The sequence below is a fragment of the Carcharodon carcharias genome, chromosome 12 (genome assembly GCF_017639515.1).
Source record: "Carcharodon carcharias isolate sCarCar2 chromosome 12, sCarCar2.pri, whole genome shotgun sequence".
Classification (NCBI taxonomy): domain Eukaryota; kingdom Metazoa; phylum Chordata; class Chondrichthyes; order Lamniformes; family Lamnidae; genus Carcharodon; species Carcharodon carcharias.
In genome coordinates this window covers 17004245-17024344 of record NC_054478.1, presented here as the reverse complement: position 1 = coordinate 17024344, position 20100 = coordinate 17004245, and the positions used below count along the sequence as shown (strand labels likewise).

At 43.6% G+C, this 20100-nt stretch overlaps 1 protein-coding gene across 1 annotated transcript in view; it reads right to left on the bottom strand.

Moving 5' to 3' along the window:
• The window catches only part of LOC121285072 (anion exchange protein 3-like), a 178421-nt gene that overhangs the window by 63527 nt on the left and 94794 nt on the right, over positions 1-20100 (bottom strand). The window contains exons 10-13 of the mRNA XM_041201194.1: positions 19153-19345; positions 17041-17152; positions 10040-10224; positions 8217-8436 (exon numbers count right to left, since the gene is read on the bottom strand). Of these exons, the coding sequence (XP_041057128.1) occupies positions 8217-8436; positions 10040-10224; positions 17041-17152; positions 19153-19345 (710 nt within the window). The remainder of the gene's footprint in view (positions 1-8216; positions 8437-10039; positions 10225-17040; positions 17153-19152; positions 19346-20100) is intronic.

Sequence of the window (20100 nt, the reverse complement as noted above, 5' to 3'; positions counted from 1 at the left end):
CAATTTGATACTGTCCTTAACTTTCTTGGTTAACCTTGGTTAGTTTATCCCCTTCTTAGAATCCTTCTTCCTCACTGGGATATATCTTTGTTGTGAACTATTTTCTTAAACGTCTGCCATTGTTCATCAACCGTCTTTTCCGCTAAACTCCTTTTCCAGTCCACTTCAGCCAACTCTGCTCTCATTCCTTTGTAACTACCCTTATTTGAGTTTAGTACAGTTGTTTTCAACCCAAGTTTCTCACTCTCAAACTGAATGCTAAATTCTACCCTGTTATGGTCACTGTTTCCTCGGGTATTTTTTACTCTGAGATCATTTATTAAACTTGCCTCATTACACATTACCAAATCCAAGATAGCCTGATTCCCGGCTGGATGCACAACATATTGTTCTAGAAAACTGTCCCAGTTTTGATCTCCTTGGAACCATGTCTCCATAATGGCTATAATATCATACCCCTTAACCTCTATTTGCACCATTAATTCATTTATTTTGTTCTGAGCACTACGTGCATTTAAGTAAGGAGTCATTAATTTTGCCTTTTTCCATTTTTTCCCCCTTTGATCCTATTTGCTGCTGTTTTTTTTATATGTTTGTACACTCTGTCCCTTCCTGCCAATCCCTGGGTATCATTACCAAAATAGCTGCCCTGCAAAGTTGCCATTTCCTTTTGCTTTGTAAGCCTACGTATCCCCTCTCCAGAAACCAAACCCCCACACCACCCCCCCGCCGCCCTCTTTAGTTTAAAGCTCTCTCTACAGCCCTAGTTATTCGATTCGTCAGGACACTGATCCCAGCACAGTTCAAGTGAAATCTGTCCCACCAGAACAGCTCCCTTCTAACCCAGTACTGATGCCAGTGCCCCATGAACTGAAACCCATTCCGCCCACACCAATCTTTGAACCACGCATTTAACTCCTGGACTTTATTTACCCTATGCCAGTTTGCTCATGGCTCAGGTAGTAATCCCGAGATTATTACCTTGGGGGTTCTGCTTTTTAATTTAGCTCCTAACTGTACAAATTCTTTCAACAGGACCTCCTTTCTAGTCCTATCAATGTTGTTGCTACTGTCGTGAAGTTATTAATACATATAACGTTACTGGAAATTATTTTTTCAAAAATAGTGGGTTAGTCTGTGGGTGTGTCTTAATTGGATTAAAGCCAGCTAGTCTGGGTGCTTTGATGTATACTCGTTTTGAGATGTAAGAGAGGTAGGGTGCAGTTGCATTTTGTTGAATAGAACATTCAAGAAGGGGAGTGAAATCTGGCACCTAGCTAGCAGAGACCAAGCAATGTTTATATTACTAATAAAATTGGTGCTATGAAAGAGGTTTTGTTGTTAGAAGAGGTAGAGTTCAAAGGAGTTGGTGATACAATGAGAATTTACATTCAATGATATGTGCGGGTATAACCAGTAGCAGTTTTGTGTGTGCCAGGCAGAGGCAATTGAAGATCAAAGCCTGTAAACCTACCATTGTGTCTACAAGGGAACCAAAGTGAAAGGAACCTTATTTTAAATTTGTAAGGTGAAAATGCTTTGCCTGGTGTCTACTTAAAGTCTATGGGTTGCTGTTGCCTTAGTGGAGATTAGTTTGGGAATTTGTTAAAAGTTATGATAGTAGTAATTTGTAGCAATTTGTGTGTATATATATATATAAAACTTGTGTAAATTAATAAATGTCTCATGTAGTTTGATAGAAAAACCTCTCGAGAACTAGTGGTCTTATTCCTGAATTTAGAGTTGCATCACAAACATACCACTTGAAAATATAGGTTATGACAGTAGTTTAAAGTTTTCCTCCGGGATTTTTAAATAACTCAGCTTTACCAACCGCTGGGTCATAACAATACCAATGTGGACGATGACATTGGATCCCTCCTCTCCCACTCCAAATTCCTCTCTAGCACTGAGGAGATATCCTTAACTCAGGCAGGCAACACAGCCTTCGGGACTCACTCACAGCTGCAGAGAACAGTATCAACCCCTGTAATTATACTGTCCCCTACGACTACTACATTCCTTTTTCCTCCCCCCACTTGAATGGCTCCCTGTACCATGGTGCCGTGGTCAGTTTGCTCATCCTCCCTGCAGTCCCCACTCTCATCCACACAGCTTGTGAGAACCTCGTACCTGTTGGACAATTGCAGGAGCCAAGGCTCCTCGAACGTGACCCTCTGGGTCCCCATGCCCATTTCACCTGAAGTCACACCCTCCTATCCCTGATCACAGACCAAACTGGAATTACTTAATCTGAGGGGTGTGACCGCCTCCTGGAGCAAAGCATCCAGATAACTTTCTCCCTTTCCTGATGTGGCGCAATGTCTGCTGCTCGGAGATTCCAGCTCCTCAATTCGGATTCAAAGTTCCTCGAGTTGCAAACACTTACTACAGGTGTGTTTGCTCTCAATCACCTTGGTGTCCAGCACTCCCACATGCTGCAGCAGCAACACATCACCCATCCTGCTATCAATATTGTATGTTCTTCAATTTATTAAGTAATTACTCTAGTATCCCTGCTCTTTACACTTAAGAATCACCGCTCTTTACATTTTACTTGTGTAAAAAAATTACTATATCAATCTTACACTTAACAAGCTATTTTTAAGAAAAAGAGGCAAAAAGACTACAGACCTAAACACAAACTAAAGACCTGACTTTAACTTTAAGACTAGAAATACTCACCAATCCTACTCACCAATCAGCTGCTCTTCGAGCTCTTTTCCCTCTTGCGCCGCTTTATGAAATCTCACCGCTCTCTCTCCGCGCTTTTTAATGGACTCTCGTCTCTCTCTCTTTCTGTGCTCTTTATTGAGCTCTTGTCTCTCTCTCTCTCTCCACGCTCTTTAATGGACTCTCATCTCTCTCTCTGTGTGCTCTTTAATGGATTCTCATCTCTCTCTCTCCACGCTCTTTAATGGACTCTCAGCTCTCTCTCTATGCGCTCTTTAATGGATTCTCATCTCTCTCTCTCTGCGCTCTTTAATGGATTTTTGTCTCTCCCTCTCTGCACTCTTTAATGGATTCTCGTCTTCCTCCCTCCGCGCTCTTTAATGGACTCTTCACAGCTTTCTTTCCAACTTATCTTTGTATCATCAGTAAATTTAACAACCATACCTTTGGTCCCTTCATCCAAATCATTTATATAAATTGTAAAAGTTTGAGACCTCAGCACTGATCCCTGTGGCACACCACTCGTCATATCTTGCCAACTAGAAAATTACCCATTTATGCTCTCTGTTTCCTCTTAGCCAATTTTCTATCCATGTCAATATGGTACCCCTACACCATGAGTTTTTATTTTACACAATAACCTCTGATGTGGCACTATATCAAATGCCTTCTAGAAATCTACATGCAGCACATCCACCCCTTTATCCACAGCACATTTTGCTTCCTCAAAGAACTCCAATAAGTTGGTTAAACGTGTTTCCCTTTCAAAAATACATGCTATTCTACCTGATTGCCTCGGCTTTATCGAAGTGCCCTGTTATAACATCTTTAATAATAGCTTCTAACATTTTCCCTGTGACAGATGTTAACCTATCTGGCCTATATTTTCCTGCTTTCTGTCTCCCTCCCTTTTTGAATAAAGGAGTTACATTCACTATTTTCCAATCTAATGGCACCTTCCCTGAATCTAGTGAATTTTGGAAAACTAAAACCAATGCATCAATTACCTCACTAACCACTTCTTTTAAGACCCTAGGATGAAGTCCATCAGGACCCAGGGACTTGTCAACCCACAGTTCCAACAATTTGCTAAGTACCACTTCCCTGGTGATTGTAATTTTCCCAAGTTCCTTCCTCCCTTCCAATTCCTGATTTACATCTATTTCTGGGATGTTACTTGTATCCTCTACAGTGGAGACCAATGCAAAATACCTGCTCAATTCACCTGCCATCTCCTTATTTTCCATTATTAATTCCCCAGACTCACTATCTATAGGACCAGGACTCACTTTGTTAATTCTTTTCTTTTTAAAATATCTATAAAAACTCTTACTATCTGTTTTTATAGTTCTGGTTAGCTTTCTCTCGTACTCTAATTTTTTCCCTCCTTATTAATCCTTTAGTCATTCTTGCTGTTTTTTATATTCTGTCCAATCTTCTGACCTGCCACTCTTCTTTGTGCAATCATATGCTTCTTCTTCAAGTTTGAAACTAGCTTTAATTTTTTTTAGTTAACCATGGATGGTGGGTCCTCCCCTTGAAATTTTTATTTCTTGCAGGCGCCGACTCGTAGGGTACCTCAGGGATCAGTGTTTGGGCTCCAGTTGATCACAATATATATCAATGATTTGGATGAGGGAACCAAATATAACATTTCCAAGTTTGCTGATGACACAAAATTAGGTGGGAATCTGAGTGGTGAGGAGGATGTTAAGAGGCTTCAAGGCGATTTAGATAAGTTTAGTGAGTGGGCAAATACATGGTAGATGCAGTATAATGCATATTCTGAACTATCCCCTTAAATGTCTGCTACTGCATCTCTATTGATCGATCCCTCAACCTAAATTGCCAGTTCATTGCAGCCAGCTCTGCTTTCATGCCCTCATAACTGCCCTTATTCAAGTTTAAAATTCTATTCTTAGACCCATTCTTCTCTCCCTCAAACTGAATGTAATATTCAATCACATTATGATCACTGCTGCTTAGGGGTGCCCTCTCCATGAGGTCATTAATTAATCCTATCTTGTTGCACAATACCAGGTCCAGTATTGCCTTCTCTCTGGTTGGCTCCAGAACATGTTTTCTAAGAAACTATCCCAGAAACATTCTATGAATTCCTCGTCTAGGCTATTTGTGCCTTTCTGATTTTTCCAGTCTGTATGTATATTAACATTGCCTACGATGATCACTGTACTTTTCTGACAAGCTCTAATAATTTCTTCTTTGACACCCTGTCCTACCATATGGTTATTGTTAGGCGGCCTGTACATCATTCCCACAACTGGCTTCTTGCCTTTATCATTCCTCATCTCAACCCAAACCATTTCTATATCCTGATTTCTGAACTTAGGTCATCCCTCCCTATTGCGCTAACATAATCTTTAATTAACAGAGCCATCGGTCCACATTTTCCTGGCTTCCTGTCCTTCATAAATGTCACATACCCTTCAATATTCAGGTCCCAGTCTGTCATCCTGCAGTCATGCCTGAGTAATGGCTATCAGATCATACTTATTTATGCTAATATGATTAATGGGAATGCCTAATATTTAAGGAACTAATGTATACATTGCAACAGTTATATATTCTTTTCTGGCGCAAAAGCACAACAGGAAAAACAACCCAACCATGGCTATCAAAAGAAATTAAGGATAGTATTAGATCCAAAGAGGAGTTATATAATGTTGCTAGAAAAAGTAACAAGCCTGAGGATTGGGAGAAGTTTAGAATTCAGCAAAGGAGGACCAAAGAGATTGATTAAGAGGGGAAAAATAGAGTATGAGAGTAAACTTGCAAGGAACATAAAAGCAGACTATAAAAGCTTCTATAGGTATGTAAGAAGAAAAAGACTGGTGAAGACAAAGGTCCCTTACAGTCTGAAACAGGAGAATTTATAATAGAGAACAAGGAAATGGTAGAGCAATTAAACCATTACTTTAGCTCTGTCTTCACAGAGGAATACACAAATAACTTCCCAGAAATACTGGGGAATAGAGGGTCTAGTGAAAAGGAGGAGTTGAAGGAAATTAGTATTACTAAAAAAACAGTGCTGGAGAAATTAATGGGACTGAAAACCAATAAATTCCCAGGGCCTGATAATCTACATCCCAGGGCACTAAAGGAGGTGGCCATGGAAATAGTGGATGTGTTGGTTGTCATCTTCCAAAATTCTGTAGACTCTGGGACAGTCCCAGCAGATTGGAGGGTGGCAAATGTAACCCCGCTATTTAAAAAAGGAGGGAGGGAGAAAACAGTGAATTACAGACCAGTGAGCCCAACATCAGTAGTAGGGAAAATGCTCGAATATATTGTGAAGGATGTGATAACAGGACACTTACAAAATATCAACGGGGTTAGATAAAGTCAACATGGATTTATGAAGGGGAAATCATATTTGACAAACCTACTGGAGTTTTTTAAGGATGTAACTAGCAGGATCGATAAGGGACAACCATTCAAAGCGGTATATTTGGATTTTCAGAAAGCTTTTGATAAAGTCCCACATAAGAGGTTAGTGTGCAAAATTAAAGCACATGGGATTGAGAGTAATAAATTGGTATGGATTGAGAATTGGTTAGCAGACAGGAAATAGAGTAGGAATAAATGGGTCTTTTTCGGAATGGCAGACGTCAACAAGGGGGGTACCTCAGGGATCAGTGCTTGGGCTCCAGTTGATCACAATATATATCAATGATTTGGATGAGGGAACCAAATATAACATTTCCAAGTTTGCTGATGACACAAAATTAGGTGGGAATCTGAGTGGTGAGGAGGATGTTAAGAGGCTTCAAGGCGATTTAGATAAGTTTAGTGAGTGGGCAAATACATGGTAGATGCAGTATAATGTGGATAAATGAGAAGTCATCCACTTTGGTAGGAAAAACAGAATGGCAGAGGTGGTGATAGATTGGGAAACGCTGATGTACAAAGGGACATGGGTGTGCTTGTACACCAATCATTGAAAACAAGCATGCAGGTGCAGGAAGCCGGTAAGAATGAAAATGGTATTTGGCCTTCATTGCGAGAGGACTTTAGTACAGGAGCAAGGATGTCTTACTGCAGCTGTACAGAGCCTTGGTGAGATTGCACCTGAAGTATTGTGTGCAGTTTTGGTCTCCTTACCTAAGAGAGGATATACTTGCCATAGAGGGAATGCAGCAAAGGTTCACCAGACTGATTCCTGGAATGGTAGGATTGTCCTATGAGGAGAGATTGGGCCAACTAGGCCTGTATTCACTGGAGTTTAGAAGAATGAGAGGGGATCTCATTGAAATGTATAAAATTCTGACAAGGCTAGACAGACTGGATGCAGGGATGATGTTTCCTCTGGCTGGGAGTCTAGAACAAGGGGTCACAATTTCAAGATATGGGGTAGACCATTTAGGACTGAGATGAGGAGATACTTTTTCACTCAGAGGGTGGTGAACCTGTAGAGTTCTCTACCACAGAGGGCTATGGAGGTCAAGTCCACCGAATATATTTAAGAAGGAAATAGGTTTCTAGACTTCAAAGGCATCAAGGGGTCTGGGGAGAGCGCTGGAGTAAGGCATTGAGATAGAAGATCAGCCATGATCATATTGAATGGCTAGAAGGGCCGAATGACCTACTCCTGCTTCTATTTTCTGTTTCTGTTTTCTATCTTGGTTCGCACTATCAGTTCATCGGTTTTCTTTTGAATGCCACATGCATTCAGATAAAGAGCTTTAAGTTTTGGCCTTCTAATATTTTTGTAACTTCTAGACTTATCTCCTGGCTTACTCTTAGATTTATACTCTCTGTCCCTTCCTGTCACATCTGTTTATCATTTCCCATATTAACACATTTCTCTCCTGCCTTGTCTCTACTCTTTGATATACCACATCTTTACAAATTTGATCCCTTACCCCTCTATTTAGTTTAAAAATCTCTTTACTTCCTTCATTATGTGGTTCACGAGAACACTTGTCTTAGCCCGCTTCAGGTGTAGACCATCCCAACGGTACAGCTCCCAAATTCCCCAATACTGGTGCCAGTGCTCCATGAACCTGTACCCACTTCTCCCACACCAGTCTTTGCACCATGCATTCATCTTTCTAATCTTATTTTCCTGATGACAACATGCACATGGTTCAGGTAATAATCCAGAGATTACTACCTTTCAGGTTTTGCTTTATAATTTGGTGTCTAGTTCCTCATACTGACTATGTAGAACATTGTTCCTTGCCCTGCCCATGTGGTACGTGTCCTGGGAGTGTTTGATGGGGACAGTTTAGAGGGAGCTTTACTCTGTATCTAACTTCGTGCTGTACCTGTCCTGGGAGTGTTTGATGGGGACAGTGCAGAGGGAGTTTTACTCTGATTCTAACCCCGTGCTGTACCTGCCCTGGGAGTGTTTGATGGGGACAGTTTAGAGGGAGCTTTACTCTGTATCTAACTTCGTGCTGTACCTGTCCTGGGAGTGTTTGATGGGGACAGTGTCGAAGGAGCTTTACTCTGTATCTAACCATGTGCTAATCAATGGGTCAGATGATGAAGAATCCATGGTCTGTCCTGTTTTTCCTTACCTTTAATCTGGAATTTGGTTTCCTCCCTCCTCAGTGACTTTCTATGCTCTCTCAGTCTTCTCTTTCTCAGCATCTCCTTCTGAAATGCAGCAACAGATCTCAGGAGATCTTTGCCTTCCAACTCCAAAGGTGGAATGACAATGCTGCAGTCCAGGAACTCGTTGATGGCATTTAAGAGGTCCTGTCGATCATCAGCCTCATACGCTGCCTCATGGAAATCCTGTGAAAGCATTTAGCAATTATACCAATCCTGCCACTTGTTTATACCTCCCCCGTTTCTTTCCTAATACTCTGCTGATTCTCTCTCTGTAACCTACCCTGTCCTACAGTCTTCCGAGATCTCTGTCTTCCTCCAATTCTGACCTGCGTATCTCCAATTTTAATTGCTCCACCATTGGTAGTTGTGCTTTCAGCTGCCTTGGCCGGAAGGTCTGGAATTCTCTTCCCAAACCTCCTCCCCTCTCTTTCCTCCTTCAAACTTACCCCTTTGGCCAAGTTTTTGTTCAGTTCTCCTCTAATTTCCTTATGTGACTGGGCACCAAATTTCGTTTGATGATTGTTGTTGTGAAGAGCCTTGGGATGTTTTTCTACTTTAAAGGTGCTTTATAAGTGCAGGCTATTGCTGTTTATGGAAATTGGAACATTTGGAACAGGAAGAGGCCGTTTAGGCCCTTGAGCTTGTTCCATTATTCAATGAGACCAAGGCCTGAATCTTACACTTCCCCCTGCCGGAGGGTTTGTTGGCAGAGGGTGAGTGTAAAATTCCTTGGATGGGCTTCCTGCTGTGTTCCCACCTGCCCTGACCTTTCTGCAATTTTACGCTGGGGCAGGCAAGGCCTTGGAAAGGCTGCCACTCTTGCCCCAACCAAGACCCTTAAGTGGCAAATTATTGACCACTTAAGGGGTATTTCCCGCCCAGCCTCAATTTTTTGGCTGGCGGGAGGAGTTCCCAGGTAAGGGGGAAGCCCGAAAATAATTGGGTTCAGGCCTCAGGGGGGAAGGGGGAAGGCACCTTCATGGGATGCCCCCCTTTTAAATTCGGGTGTCCCCACACCCACTTAAGGCCCAGGAACTGCAAGACCTCCCACACCCACCCCCCCGGCCTTCCCTCGACACCCCAATCTCCCCCTGTCCATTACCTCTCAGGCCTCCCTGCCTTGAGACCCCCAAAACCTATCTCTTCCTGGAGTCCCGGGACTTAGGCTCCGGGGGACTGATTGCAGTCGCAGCCCTGCCCACCACAGCTTCTGCCGCCTCAGGGACGAGAGAGCTGCCGGCCAATCTGATTGGCTGGCAGCTCTCTGAGGCGAAACTACCTCTCGGGTGAGCGGTGGAAGTCCAGCCTCCAGCCAGTGAATGCTCATTGTAGCGTGAAATCATCACTGTGGGGCAGGCAGTGTCGGAGGGGATGTGTTCCCTGCCAACTCCCCGGATGGCAAGACAGGAAACCCCACTCATCCTAAAAAATCCTGACCCTCGGCTGATCTGTGTCTGAACTCCATTTTTGCTCCATATCCCCAATACCTTTTGATAATACAACTCTTATCAGTTTCCGTGTTAAAATTAACAATTGACCCAGCACCATTTTGTCATTTCAGTTATTTTTTTGTCATTTTCAGAAGAAACTTCTAAACTTCTAATACCCTTTGCATGTTGAAGTATGTCTTAATTTCACTCCCTAAATGCCTGGCTCTAACTTTTAGGTTTTGCCTCCTAGTCGTAGACTTCCCAACCAGGGGAACTAATTTCTCTTGGATCTCTGTTCCCCTTAATGCTTTGAAAATTTTGATCAAATCAACGCGTGACCTTGTTCAGAGTCCTACCTTGTCTGACATCAGGGTGGAGATGCTCCGCCCAATCTCATGGTAGTCCATGTTGGACTGCACTGGCCCAAGTAGAATAAAGATGAACCGCACAGGGACTGTCACTTCCAGAACCGATTCAAGGAACACCGCTTCACTAAGACGTACAAACGCCATGGTGGGCTGTTCCAGAAAGGCAAGAGTCCCTAAAAATATTAGAAAAGAAACAATTATAAGAACTTTAAGGTATTTGAAAGAATCATTAACAGGTAGCACAACACTAAGCAATTAAAGCCATTGTTTTTATCCCCTATCAGAAACTCTGATTCCCTAGCCACTGACTCCGTCCCTCTCCCTGGTAAATGTCTGAGGCTCAACCACTCTGTTCACAACTTTGGTCTCATATTTGACCCTGAAATGAGTATCTGACCACATTGCCACGCCATCACTAAGACTGCCTATTTCCACTTTTGTAATATCGCCCAACTTGGCTTATCTGTTGAAACCCTCATCGTTACTTCTAGACTCAACTACTTCAATACACTCCTGGTCGGCCTCTTGCATCCTACCTTCTGCAAACTTGAGGTCATTCGAAACTCTGCTGCCCATGTCCCACTTCACACTAAGTCCGGTTCTCCTGTCCCCCCTCTGCTTGCTGACCTACATTGGCTCCCAGTTAATCAATACCTTGATTTTAAAATTCTTATCCTTGTTTCAAATCCCTCCAGGGCCTTGGCCCCCAACCCCAATCTCTGTAAGCTCCTCCAGCCCCATAAACCTCCGAGATCTCTATTCTCCTCTAATTCTGGTCTCTACTGGTGGCCGTGCCTTCAGTTGCCTCGACCCCAAGCTCTGGAATTCCCTCCCTAAACCTCTCCAGCTCTCTACCTTCATCTCCTCCAATAACATATTTCTTAAAACCTCTTTGACCAAGTTTTTGGTCAATCTGCCCAAGTTTCTCCTTATGTAGCTTGATGTACAATTTTGTTTTATTAAGCTTCTGTCAATCACCCAGCACATTTTATTACATTAAAGGTGCTATATAAATACAAGTTGTTGTTGTAACCACCACATCCCTCAACATCATCAGCAAAGTATTGGAAGGGGTCATTGACAGTGCTATCAAGCTGCACTTACTCATCAATAGCCTATTCACTGATGCCCAGTTTGGGTTCTGCCAGGGCTACTCAGCTCCTCTCCTCATTACAGTCTTGGTCTAAACATGGACAAAAGGGCTGAACTCCAGAGGTGAGGCGAGAGTGACTGCCCTTGACATCAAGGCAGCATTTGATTGAGTGTGGCATCAAGGAGCCCTCACAAAACTGGAGTCACTGGGAATCAGGGGGGAAAACTCTCTGGTTGGAGTCATACCTAGAACAAAGGAAGATGGTTGTGGTTGTTGGAGGTCAGTCACCTCAGTCCTGGGACATCATTGCAGGAGTTCCTCAGGATAGTGTCCTTGGTCCAATCACATTCAACAGCTTCATCAATGACATTCCTTCCATCATAAGGTCAGGAGTAAGAATGTTTGCTGATAATTGCACAACGTTCAGCAACATTTGTAACTCCTTAGATGCTGAAGCAGTCCGTGTCCATATGCAGCAAGGCCTGGATAACATTCAGGCATGGGCTTACAAGTGGCAAGTAACATTCCAGCCTCACAAGTGCCAGACAATGACCATCTCCAACAAGAGAGAATCCAGCCATTGTGCCTTGACATTCAATAGCATTACCATCGCTGAATCCCCCATTATCAACATTCCAGGGGTTATCATTGACCAAAAACTGAACTGGACCAGCAACCTAAATACTGTGGCTACAAGAACAAGCCAGAGGCTGGGAATTTGGTGGTGAGTAACTCACCTCCTGACTCCTCAAAGCCTGTCAAGAATCTGCAAGGCACAAGTCAGGGGTATGATGGAATACTGCCCACTTGCCTGGATGAGTGCAGCTCCAACAACACTCAGAAAGCATGACTCTATCCAGGACAAAGCAGCCCACTTGATTGGCACTCCATCCACCACCTTAAACATTTATTCCCTCCATCACTGATGCACAGTAGCAGCAGTGTGTACCATATACAAGGTGTGCTGCAGCAACTCACCAAGGCCCCTTCAACAGCACCTTCCAAACCCATGACATCTACCATCTAGAAGGACAATGGCAGCAGATGCATGGGAACACCACCACCTGCAAGTTCCCCTCCAAGCCACTCACCATCCTGACTTTGAACTGTATTGCTGTTCCATCACTGTCGCTGGGTCAAAATCTTGGATTTTGCAGCTCGACACCACCTTTTCAAGGGCAATTAGGGATGGGCAATCAATGCTGGCCCAGCCAGTGACACCCACATTCCGTGAAAAAAATGAAAAAAAAAACCTTCTCCTTCCAGAAACACATGAATTGTCTCTTAGAATCACACAGCACAGAAAGGGGCCATTCGGCCCATCATACCTCTGCCAGCTCTTTGAAAGAACTCTCCAATAGTTTGTTCCACTAACCCCCCCCCCCCCAATTTTCCATATAAACCTGTAAATTAACTCTTTTCAAATACATGTCCAATTGCTTATTAAAAGTTCCTAAGGAATCTGTTTCCTATCAGACAGTGCCTTCTAAATCATAACAACCCTCTTTGTGAAGAAATTTATCATTTTCCCCTCTAGTTCTTGTGCTATTTATTCTAAATCCATTCTGACTCATTTAGCAATGGAAAAACTTTCTCCCTACCTGCTCTATCAAATCCCCCGATCATTTTGAATAGCTCAATTAAATCTTCCCTTCACCTCCTCTGCTTTAAGGAAAACGATCCCAGCTTAAACTGGGGCTTGAATCTACAGCCTTCTTACTCAGAGGTGAGAGCACTTCACACTAAGCCATGACTGACACTGACACGATTAGGGTTTAGTTTGATTAGTTAATATTTTTCTATTGTTGGGCTCCATATGACATGAAAATAGATTCAGAACTTTATTCCTTTGCCATTTAAAAAAAATTGACTTTCTACTGAACCAAAATAAGGATAGCTGCTACAAGTCACATGACCACATGGTTGGACATTTGTCTGGGAGCTAGCTACCCCCCAGAAGTTACGAGAACAAAACAATTCCTCACTCAGCCTGTGGAATCTCACAGTTTACTGTATAGACTCCTTACATCAGAACTCATCATGCTTACAGAGCTACTAACAGTCTCATATCACACCTGGAACTGTCCAGGTTCATTTCAAAGGGGAACCAAAGGGACGGCATTTGCATCTGATAAGCTCACCTTGCTAGCAGAATCAGTGGGTCTGGCCAGACAATGGCTTCCCCAATACCAGATCCTTAACACGGATGGTAACTCTTTCAGCAACTAATGACTAGGACATTATCAGTCCTGAACTCAAAGCCAATTCCAGACACTGGATAAAAATCCTTTTTGAAGTCATTGTGGAGAAAGAAGGTCACATGACTCAAGTGACCATTTTGAAATCCCTGTATGCCTTGGAAAACTGAGAAATCCTCAGACTGTTATTTTAACATCAACTGGACCGAACTTCGGCAGACTGACTGAGTAAGCAGTCAGTTACCACCCCTCAACTCCACAAAACCTGCTTGATTTTAAAAGTCTCTGATTAACACCTACCTAGTGGTCACGTGAAAGCCCATTGTGCTGCAGCATTGTTCGTTTCAAAGATTTACATATTGTTATCTCCAACCAGAAACTCATGGGAACAGAACCCCACCACAAAGGAAACACCCTCTGGACTTTGACTTGTCGGACTCTGGAATCATGCAAACTAATATTCATTTCTGTGGTTCTTGAACTGTAAAACTGCTTTTTACTATCCACCCCTTTACTGTGTGCGTGTGTGTGTGTGTGTGTGTGTGTGCACATGTGTGGGTGTGCGCATGTGTGCGTCTGTGCGAAGTTGCAGACACTTCTCACCCCAGGTTGCTTTTTGATTGTGAATTTAACCAACCTTCTGAGTTAACCAACGGACTGGGAAACCACACCACCACATACTTTAAAAGTAATTCAAAATACCCCCCGCTTACCAACTGGTGGTAAGAGGAAATAGGTACTGCTTGCCATAATGCTATAAAGTACAAACATAAAGGGTCAGGGGGAATCCTGGGATAGGCATCCTGTGCTTATAGCTCACCTGTTTCTGTTACAGCTCCCCATGCTGGTCCTATATCGATGAAAATACCTTTCTACATACAAATAGAACACAGACACACACTACTGAGTCATGAAGATGATGGGGGTGGGGGGGGTGGGGGTGCGGAATGGGGGAGGAGGAGGCAATTATCAATGGATCTTTGCACTGGGCATAGCGAGTGCTCCCTAACCTATGTCTAAGAGCTGTTATTAGATATTGTGGAGCCTGCAATCCAATCTGAAATAAAACACCAACTGTAGTCCTTCTGCAAGCTGCAGAACATTATTATTTTGGCTTTTGTTTTCCTATTAGCCCATTGGTTCTTGGATCAGCGATTTATTTTACAGAGATTCGCCATCTGATTCGCCCATGGCTCAAATGGCTACAAAGATTGATAAAGAAGCATGTATAACCTCGTCCGGGATGATAACAACAATGTCACTTGGGTTATTTTTAAATACGCCAGACACCTTATTGTTCCTGATTCACAAGGCACAGAATATGAGGACTTTAAACTTCAATCCACAAATGACCACATTTAACGATCATTTTAATGGTTTTTAATGGTCAATCACCAACTCTGTGCCAGCTCCCAGTGCGATGGTGACCTGCTTTAAACTCATTGAGGTCATCTGGGTGACATGTAAAGGAACCAACACCAGAACAGAGCAGTAGGGCCGAATGGCTGGTTTCTGTAAAGTCATCCTCCAGTCTGTCCACATAGCTGAAGTCCCTTCCCCTGTTACCATTTGGGTAAAAATCCTCCGCAACCTCTTGAAGGCCTTGACACCCCTCCCTAAATTGTGGTCCAGAATTTTACACAATGCTCCAGCTGAGGCTAGATCCAATGTTGATAAAGGTTTAGCATGAATTTATTTCAAATCCATTGTTGTTTCTTTTAATCTCAGCATCTGTTGGCCCAGACCAACGTCAGAACAAGGGGAAGCCATTCTTCCCCTCCAGCCTGTTCTGTCAGTCAATTAGATCATGGTTGATTTGTATCGCAATTCCATCTATCCACTTTGGTTCCATCAATTGTATACTCCTAGCCAGTGCAAATCAATCAATCTCTGCAATGAACTGGGGGAGGTGGTGGTGCTGTGGTCATGTCACTGGACTAGTAATTCAGAGGCCCGGGCTATTGCACTGGGCACATGAGTTCAAAGCCCAACATGGCCGCTGGTGGAATTTAAATTCAATTAAGTAAGTTGGAATTGGAAGTGAGTCTCAGTAATGGTGACTGTGAAAATATCATAGATTGCCACAAAAGTCCATCTGGTTCACTATTGTCCTTTAGGGAAGGAAATCTGCCATCCTTCCCTGGTCTGGCCTACATGTGACTCCAGACCCACAATGCGGTTGACTCTTAAAGTCTGAAATGGCCTAGCAAGCCATTCCGTGAAAGGGAAATTAGGAATGGGCATTAAATACTGGCTTTGCCAGTGACGCCCACATCCCATGAAAGAATTTTTTAAAAATTGACCACTCTGCAGCCTCAACAGATTTCTGGGGGAAGAGTACACCAGATTTCTACTACCCTTTGTGTGAAGAAGTGCTTCTTAGCATCACTCCTGAACGGCCTGTCTCTAATCTAGTCACACAGGTACAGTGTCTCCAAACCGGCAACTTTGGGACCAGGTCCTTGCCGGATTGTGGATCCTTGTTGGATTACGGGTCTGGTGGTTTTTGGGTTGGGCAGTTTAGGCTGCATCGGGTCTGGGTCAGGAGTCGCTTGGACCACTTGTAGCATGGGAAATGACCGGCGCATGAAATCGGTGTGCCACCTTGCCAATGCAGCACCTAGCCCATCACGCCAGTGGGGTTATTTTACTTATCTAATGATAATAAAAATTCATGGTTGGCAGCTTCAAAAAAAGTTGAAACTGTCAGACATCACCAGTGTTTGGATAGCTGGATTTGAGGCACTATACCTGTATTACCACATTGTTCTGGACTCCCCCACCAAGGAAATCATTTCCCTCTATTTACTCAGCTAATTAACTTCATCACCTTAATGAAATCACCCCTTAATTTTCTAAACTCGAGAGAATACAAGCCTCGTCTGTGAAACCTGTCCTTTAATTCTGGTGAATCACTGTGCACCCCGCCGAGGTCAATGCATCCATCCTCAAATGCAGAATCTAGAACTGAATACAGTGCTCCAGATGGGGTGAAGCCAGATCTTTATCTAGTTCCGTGCTGTACCTGCCCAGGAAGTGTTTGATGGGACATTGTAGAGGGAGCTTTACTCTGTATCTAACCCCGTGCTGTACCTGTCCTGGGAGTGTTTGATGGGGACAGTGTAGAGGGAGCTTTACTCTGTATCTAACCCCGTGCTGTACCTGTCCTGGGAGTGTTTGATGGGGACGGTGTAGAGAGAGCTTTACTCTGTATCTAACCCCGTGCTGTACCTGTCCTGGGAGTGTTTGATGGGGACAGTGTAGAGGGAGCTTTACTCTGTATCTAACCCTGTGCTGTACCTGTCCTGGGAGTGTTTGATGGGACATTGTAGAGGGAGCTTTACTCTGTATCTAACCCCGTGCTGTACCTGCCCTGGGAGTGTTTGATGGGGACAGTGTAGAGGGAGCTTTACTCTGTATCTAACCCCGTGCTGTACCTGCCCTGGGAGTGTTTGATGGGGACAGTGAAGAAGGAGCTTTACTCTGTATCTAACCCCATGCTGTAGCTGTCCTGGGAGTGTTTGAGTGTATCTAATCTTGTGCTGTATCTGCACTTGGATACACTGGCAGTGTTGGGACACCTATATACTTCACCCACATATGGATTACGATACCTAGGGGCAATGTTTTTTCTTGTTCAGATTGCAAATCCAATTGAAACAACTCATCATTTCTCCATCGGCCAGAGTGTAACATACCGATGAGAACCACCGTTGCTTCTGCGTTTTCCGGAATCTTCTCCAGGAGCCTCTGCTCTGCTTTCCTTTTGTGCTTCTCACTGTTGCGGCTGATTGGAGGTTTTGGATGTTTCTAAAAAGGAAAAGGGTTTTCAGGAATGTTCACAGCAAAAGGGAAGATTTCAAGTCTGTGCCCCCACTGCACTGCTTCTATATACAGAACCATAGAATCGTACAGCACAGAAGGAGACCATTTGATCCATCATGTCTGTGCTGGCTCTTTGAAACAGCTATCTGTTTAGTCTCAGCCCCTCTGCTCTTTCCCCATTGCCTGGCAAATTTCGCATTTCAAGTATTTATCTAATTCCCTTCTGTAAGCTCCTATTGAATCTGCTTCCATCGCCCTTTCAGGCAGCGCATTCCAGATCACAACTACTTGCTGTGTAAAAAAGTATATATTTCCCTTTGGTTCTTTTACCAATTATGTTAATTCTGTGTCTTCTGGTTATCCAGCCTCCTGCCAGTGAAAACAGTTTCTCCTTACTTACTCTAAATTCTTCATGATTTTGAACCCCTCTATTAAATCTTCTCAAATCGAAGTAGAACAATCTGAGCTTCTTCAGTTTTTCCACATTCTGTATCTTTCTGACCTTAATACCACCATCAGTACCTCCTTTAGCCAGTACCTCGACCATTAACACCCCTTTGTCCATTTGTTGATGACATCTCTGGCAATGTCTCCTTTGCCCCCACCTATCACTGGCCTTCTATCCAGCTTCACCTGCTCCACCCCCCCTTAAACAGTATCAATTTCATCACATTTTTACTTCTTAGGCCTGAAGAAGAGTCATATGGACTCGAAGTGTTAACTGTTTTTTCTCTCTCCACAAATGCTGTTAGACCGGCTGGGTTTTTCCAGCATTTTCTGGTTTTGTTTCAGATTTCCAGCATCCACAGTATTTTGCTCTACATTAGGGAGTGTCTCTAAATGAATCTGATGCTCTACATCAGGGAGTGTCTCTAAACAAACCCAATATTCTACATCAGGGAGTGTCTCTAAATTAACCCAACGCTCTACGTCATAGGGTATCTTTAAACAAACTCAGAACTTTACATTAGGGAGCGTTTCTAAACAAACCCAACAACCTCCTTCCTTACCCAGCATCAAGTCCGGCTAGGGTCACCTGGCAGTGCTTGAGGAGCTGTATACACTGGGGCAGAGGCCAGCGCAGGGTGAAACTGCCTTGTTCCTGGGCTACTCTATCTCAGTACCACATGGGGCTGCACTGTCACCAACAGAGACATTGCGAAATGAAGGAGTCGCCCTGTTTTGCTCAGTATTATTTCCTCCATTGCCTACTGGCTTTATCTTTCTTATTGCAGCGCTGTGTACCACGCAGTGCCCAGGAGAGCACTTCAGCAGCCTGATCACAGGCTGAAGCCTGCACCACGCCATGGTTAAAATGGGAAGACATTTGTTCCGTAAACCAAACAAATCCCTCGATTAAATTGCAGCCTGTACCTCCCTCCCTGAGACACTTAACTCTGTGGATTGGAACCCTGGTAGTCATCCCTCCCCATGATGGTCTGGGAGGAAAACATGAATAGCTTATTTAGCCTGCCCCGCCACTCAGTTAGCTCATGGCTAACCTGTTTCTTAACTCCATTAACTCCATCTATCAAACAGTAGCTTGGTAGTATTGAACTTGAATATTGATGAAAAGAGAGACAAGTTGCTGAAGCTTTTCTTCTTGCACTCATCAGGACAAACACAAGAATGCCAAATTTCAAATACACACAACAATTTATACTACAGGAGTAAAGGGTGTGGATTGGTTGGCAAGTCTATTCCCCATTGAGTGCAAGATAAGAAGCTTCAGCAACATTACTCTCTTTTCTGCAACTACATCCTTCATCCTTAGATTTTTGTTGGATAAGGGTCTTAAGTGCTATGGAACCATCCGTCTCAATTTTGGAAAATAATTGATTCCCAGCCTCAACTGCACGTTTTGGGGGAGGGAGTTCAGGAGAGGTTGAGATACAGGTGCCTTGATTCCCTCACTCCCCGATGACTCTTCCTACCTACTACATCCCAATATGCACTGGCCACGCCCTCACGAGATCTTGCCTCACCTGAGGTTCTGGCTCTGACTTCTTGGGGTCTTGCACCTCGATACGTTCTTCCCCCATTAGGGGCACCGTGATGAAGGAGTCCTTTGACATTTTGTGCTCATGGTGGAGATGGTGAGCACTCAGGGTGGAGGCTTTGGTGGAGCCAGAGACATTACGAGGGAAAAAGATCCCTTCCTTTTCATCGTTAGGATGGCTGCAACAAAAGACAGTAACTTAGTCCAACTGATCCAAGTGTGTTTTGCAGAGGGCTGAAGGTCTGAAGGGAGATTTAGCAGAATGGTACCAGGGTTGAGAGACAATGTAATGTGAATCACACCCCTTCAGTAACATTACCATTCAGTCCATGCTGGATGTTTGAAACAGCTTTCCGATTAGTCCCCACTCTCCCCACAGGACTTTTCTCATGTGTTTCAGCCGTGGCTTAGTGTAACGTTCTCGCCTTTGTGTTAGAAGGTTGTGTGTTCAAGTCCCACTCCGGAAACTTGAGCACCGAATCCAAGCTGACCACCCTCATACAGTACTGAGGGAGTGCTGCTCCGTTGGAGGTGCCGCCTCTTAGGTGAGACATTAAAGTGAGGTTCCATCTGCCCTTTCAGGTGGATGTGAAAAATGACATGACACTAGAGCAAAGAAGAGCAACAAATTCTCTCTGGTGTCCTGGGCCAATATTTATCCCTCAATCAACATTACTAAAACAGATTTTCTAATTATTATTGCTGCTTGTGGGAGCTTGCTGTGTATAAATTGGCTGCTGCAATGTTTCCTACATTAAAACTACATTTCAAATTGTAATTAATTAGTTGGAAGTGCTTTGTATGGCCCTGAGATTTTGAAAGACACAATATAAACGCAAGTCCAAAACAAAAATAAAAATACCCGGAAAAACTCAGCAGGTCTGACAGCATCTGCGGAGAGGAATACAGTTAACGTTTCGAGTCCCGTATGACT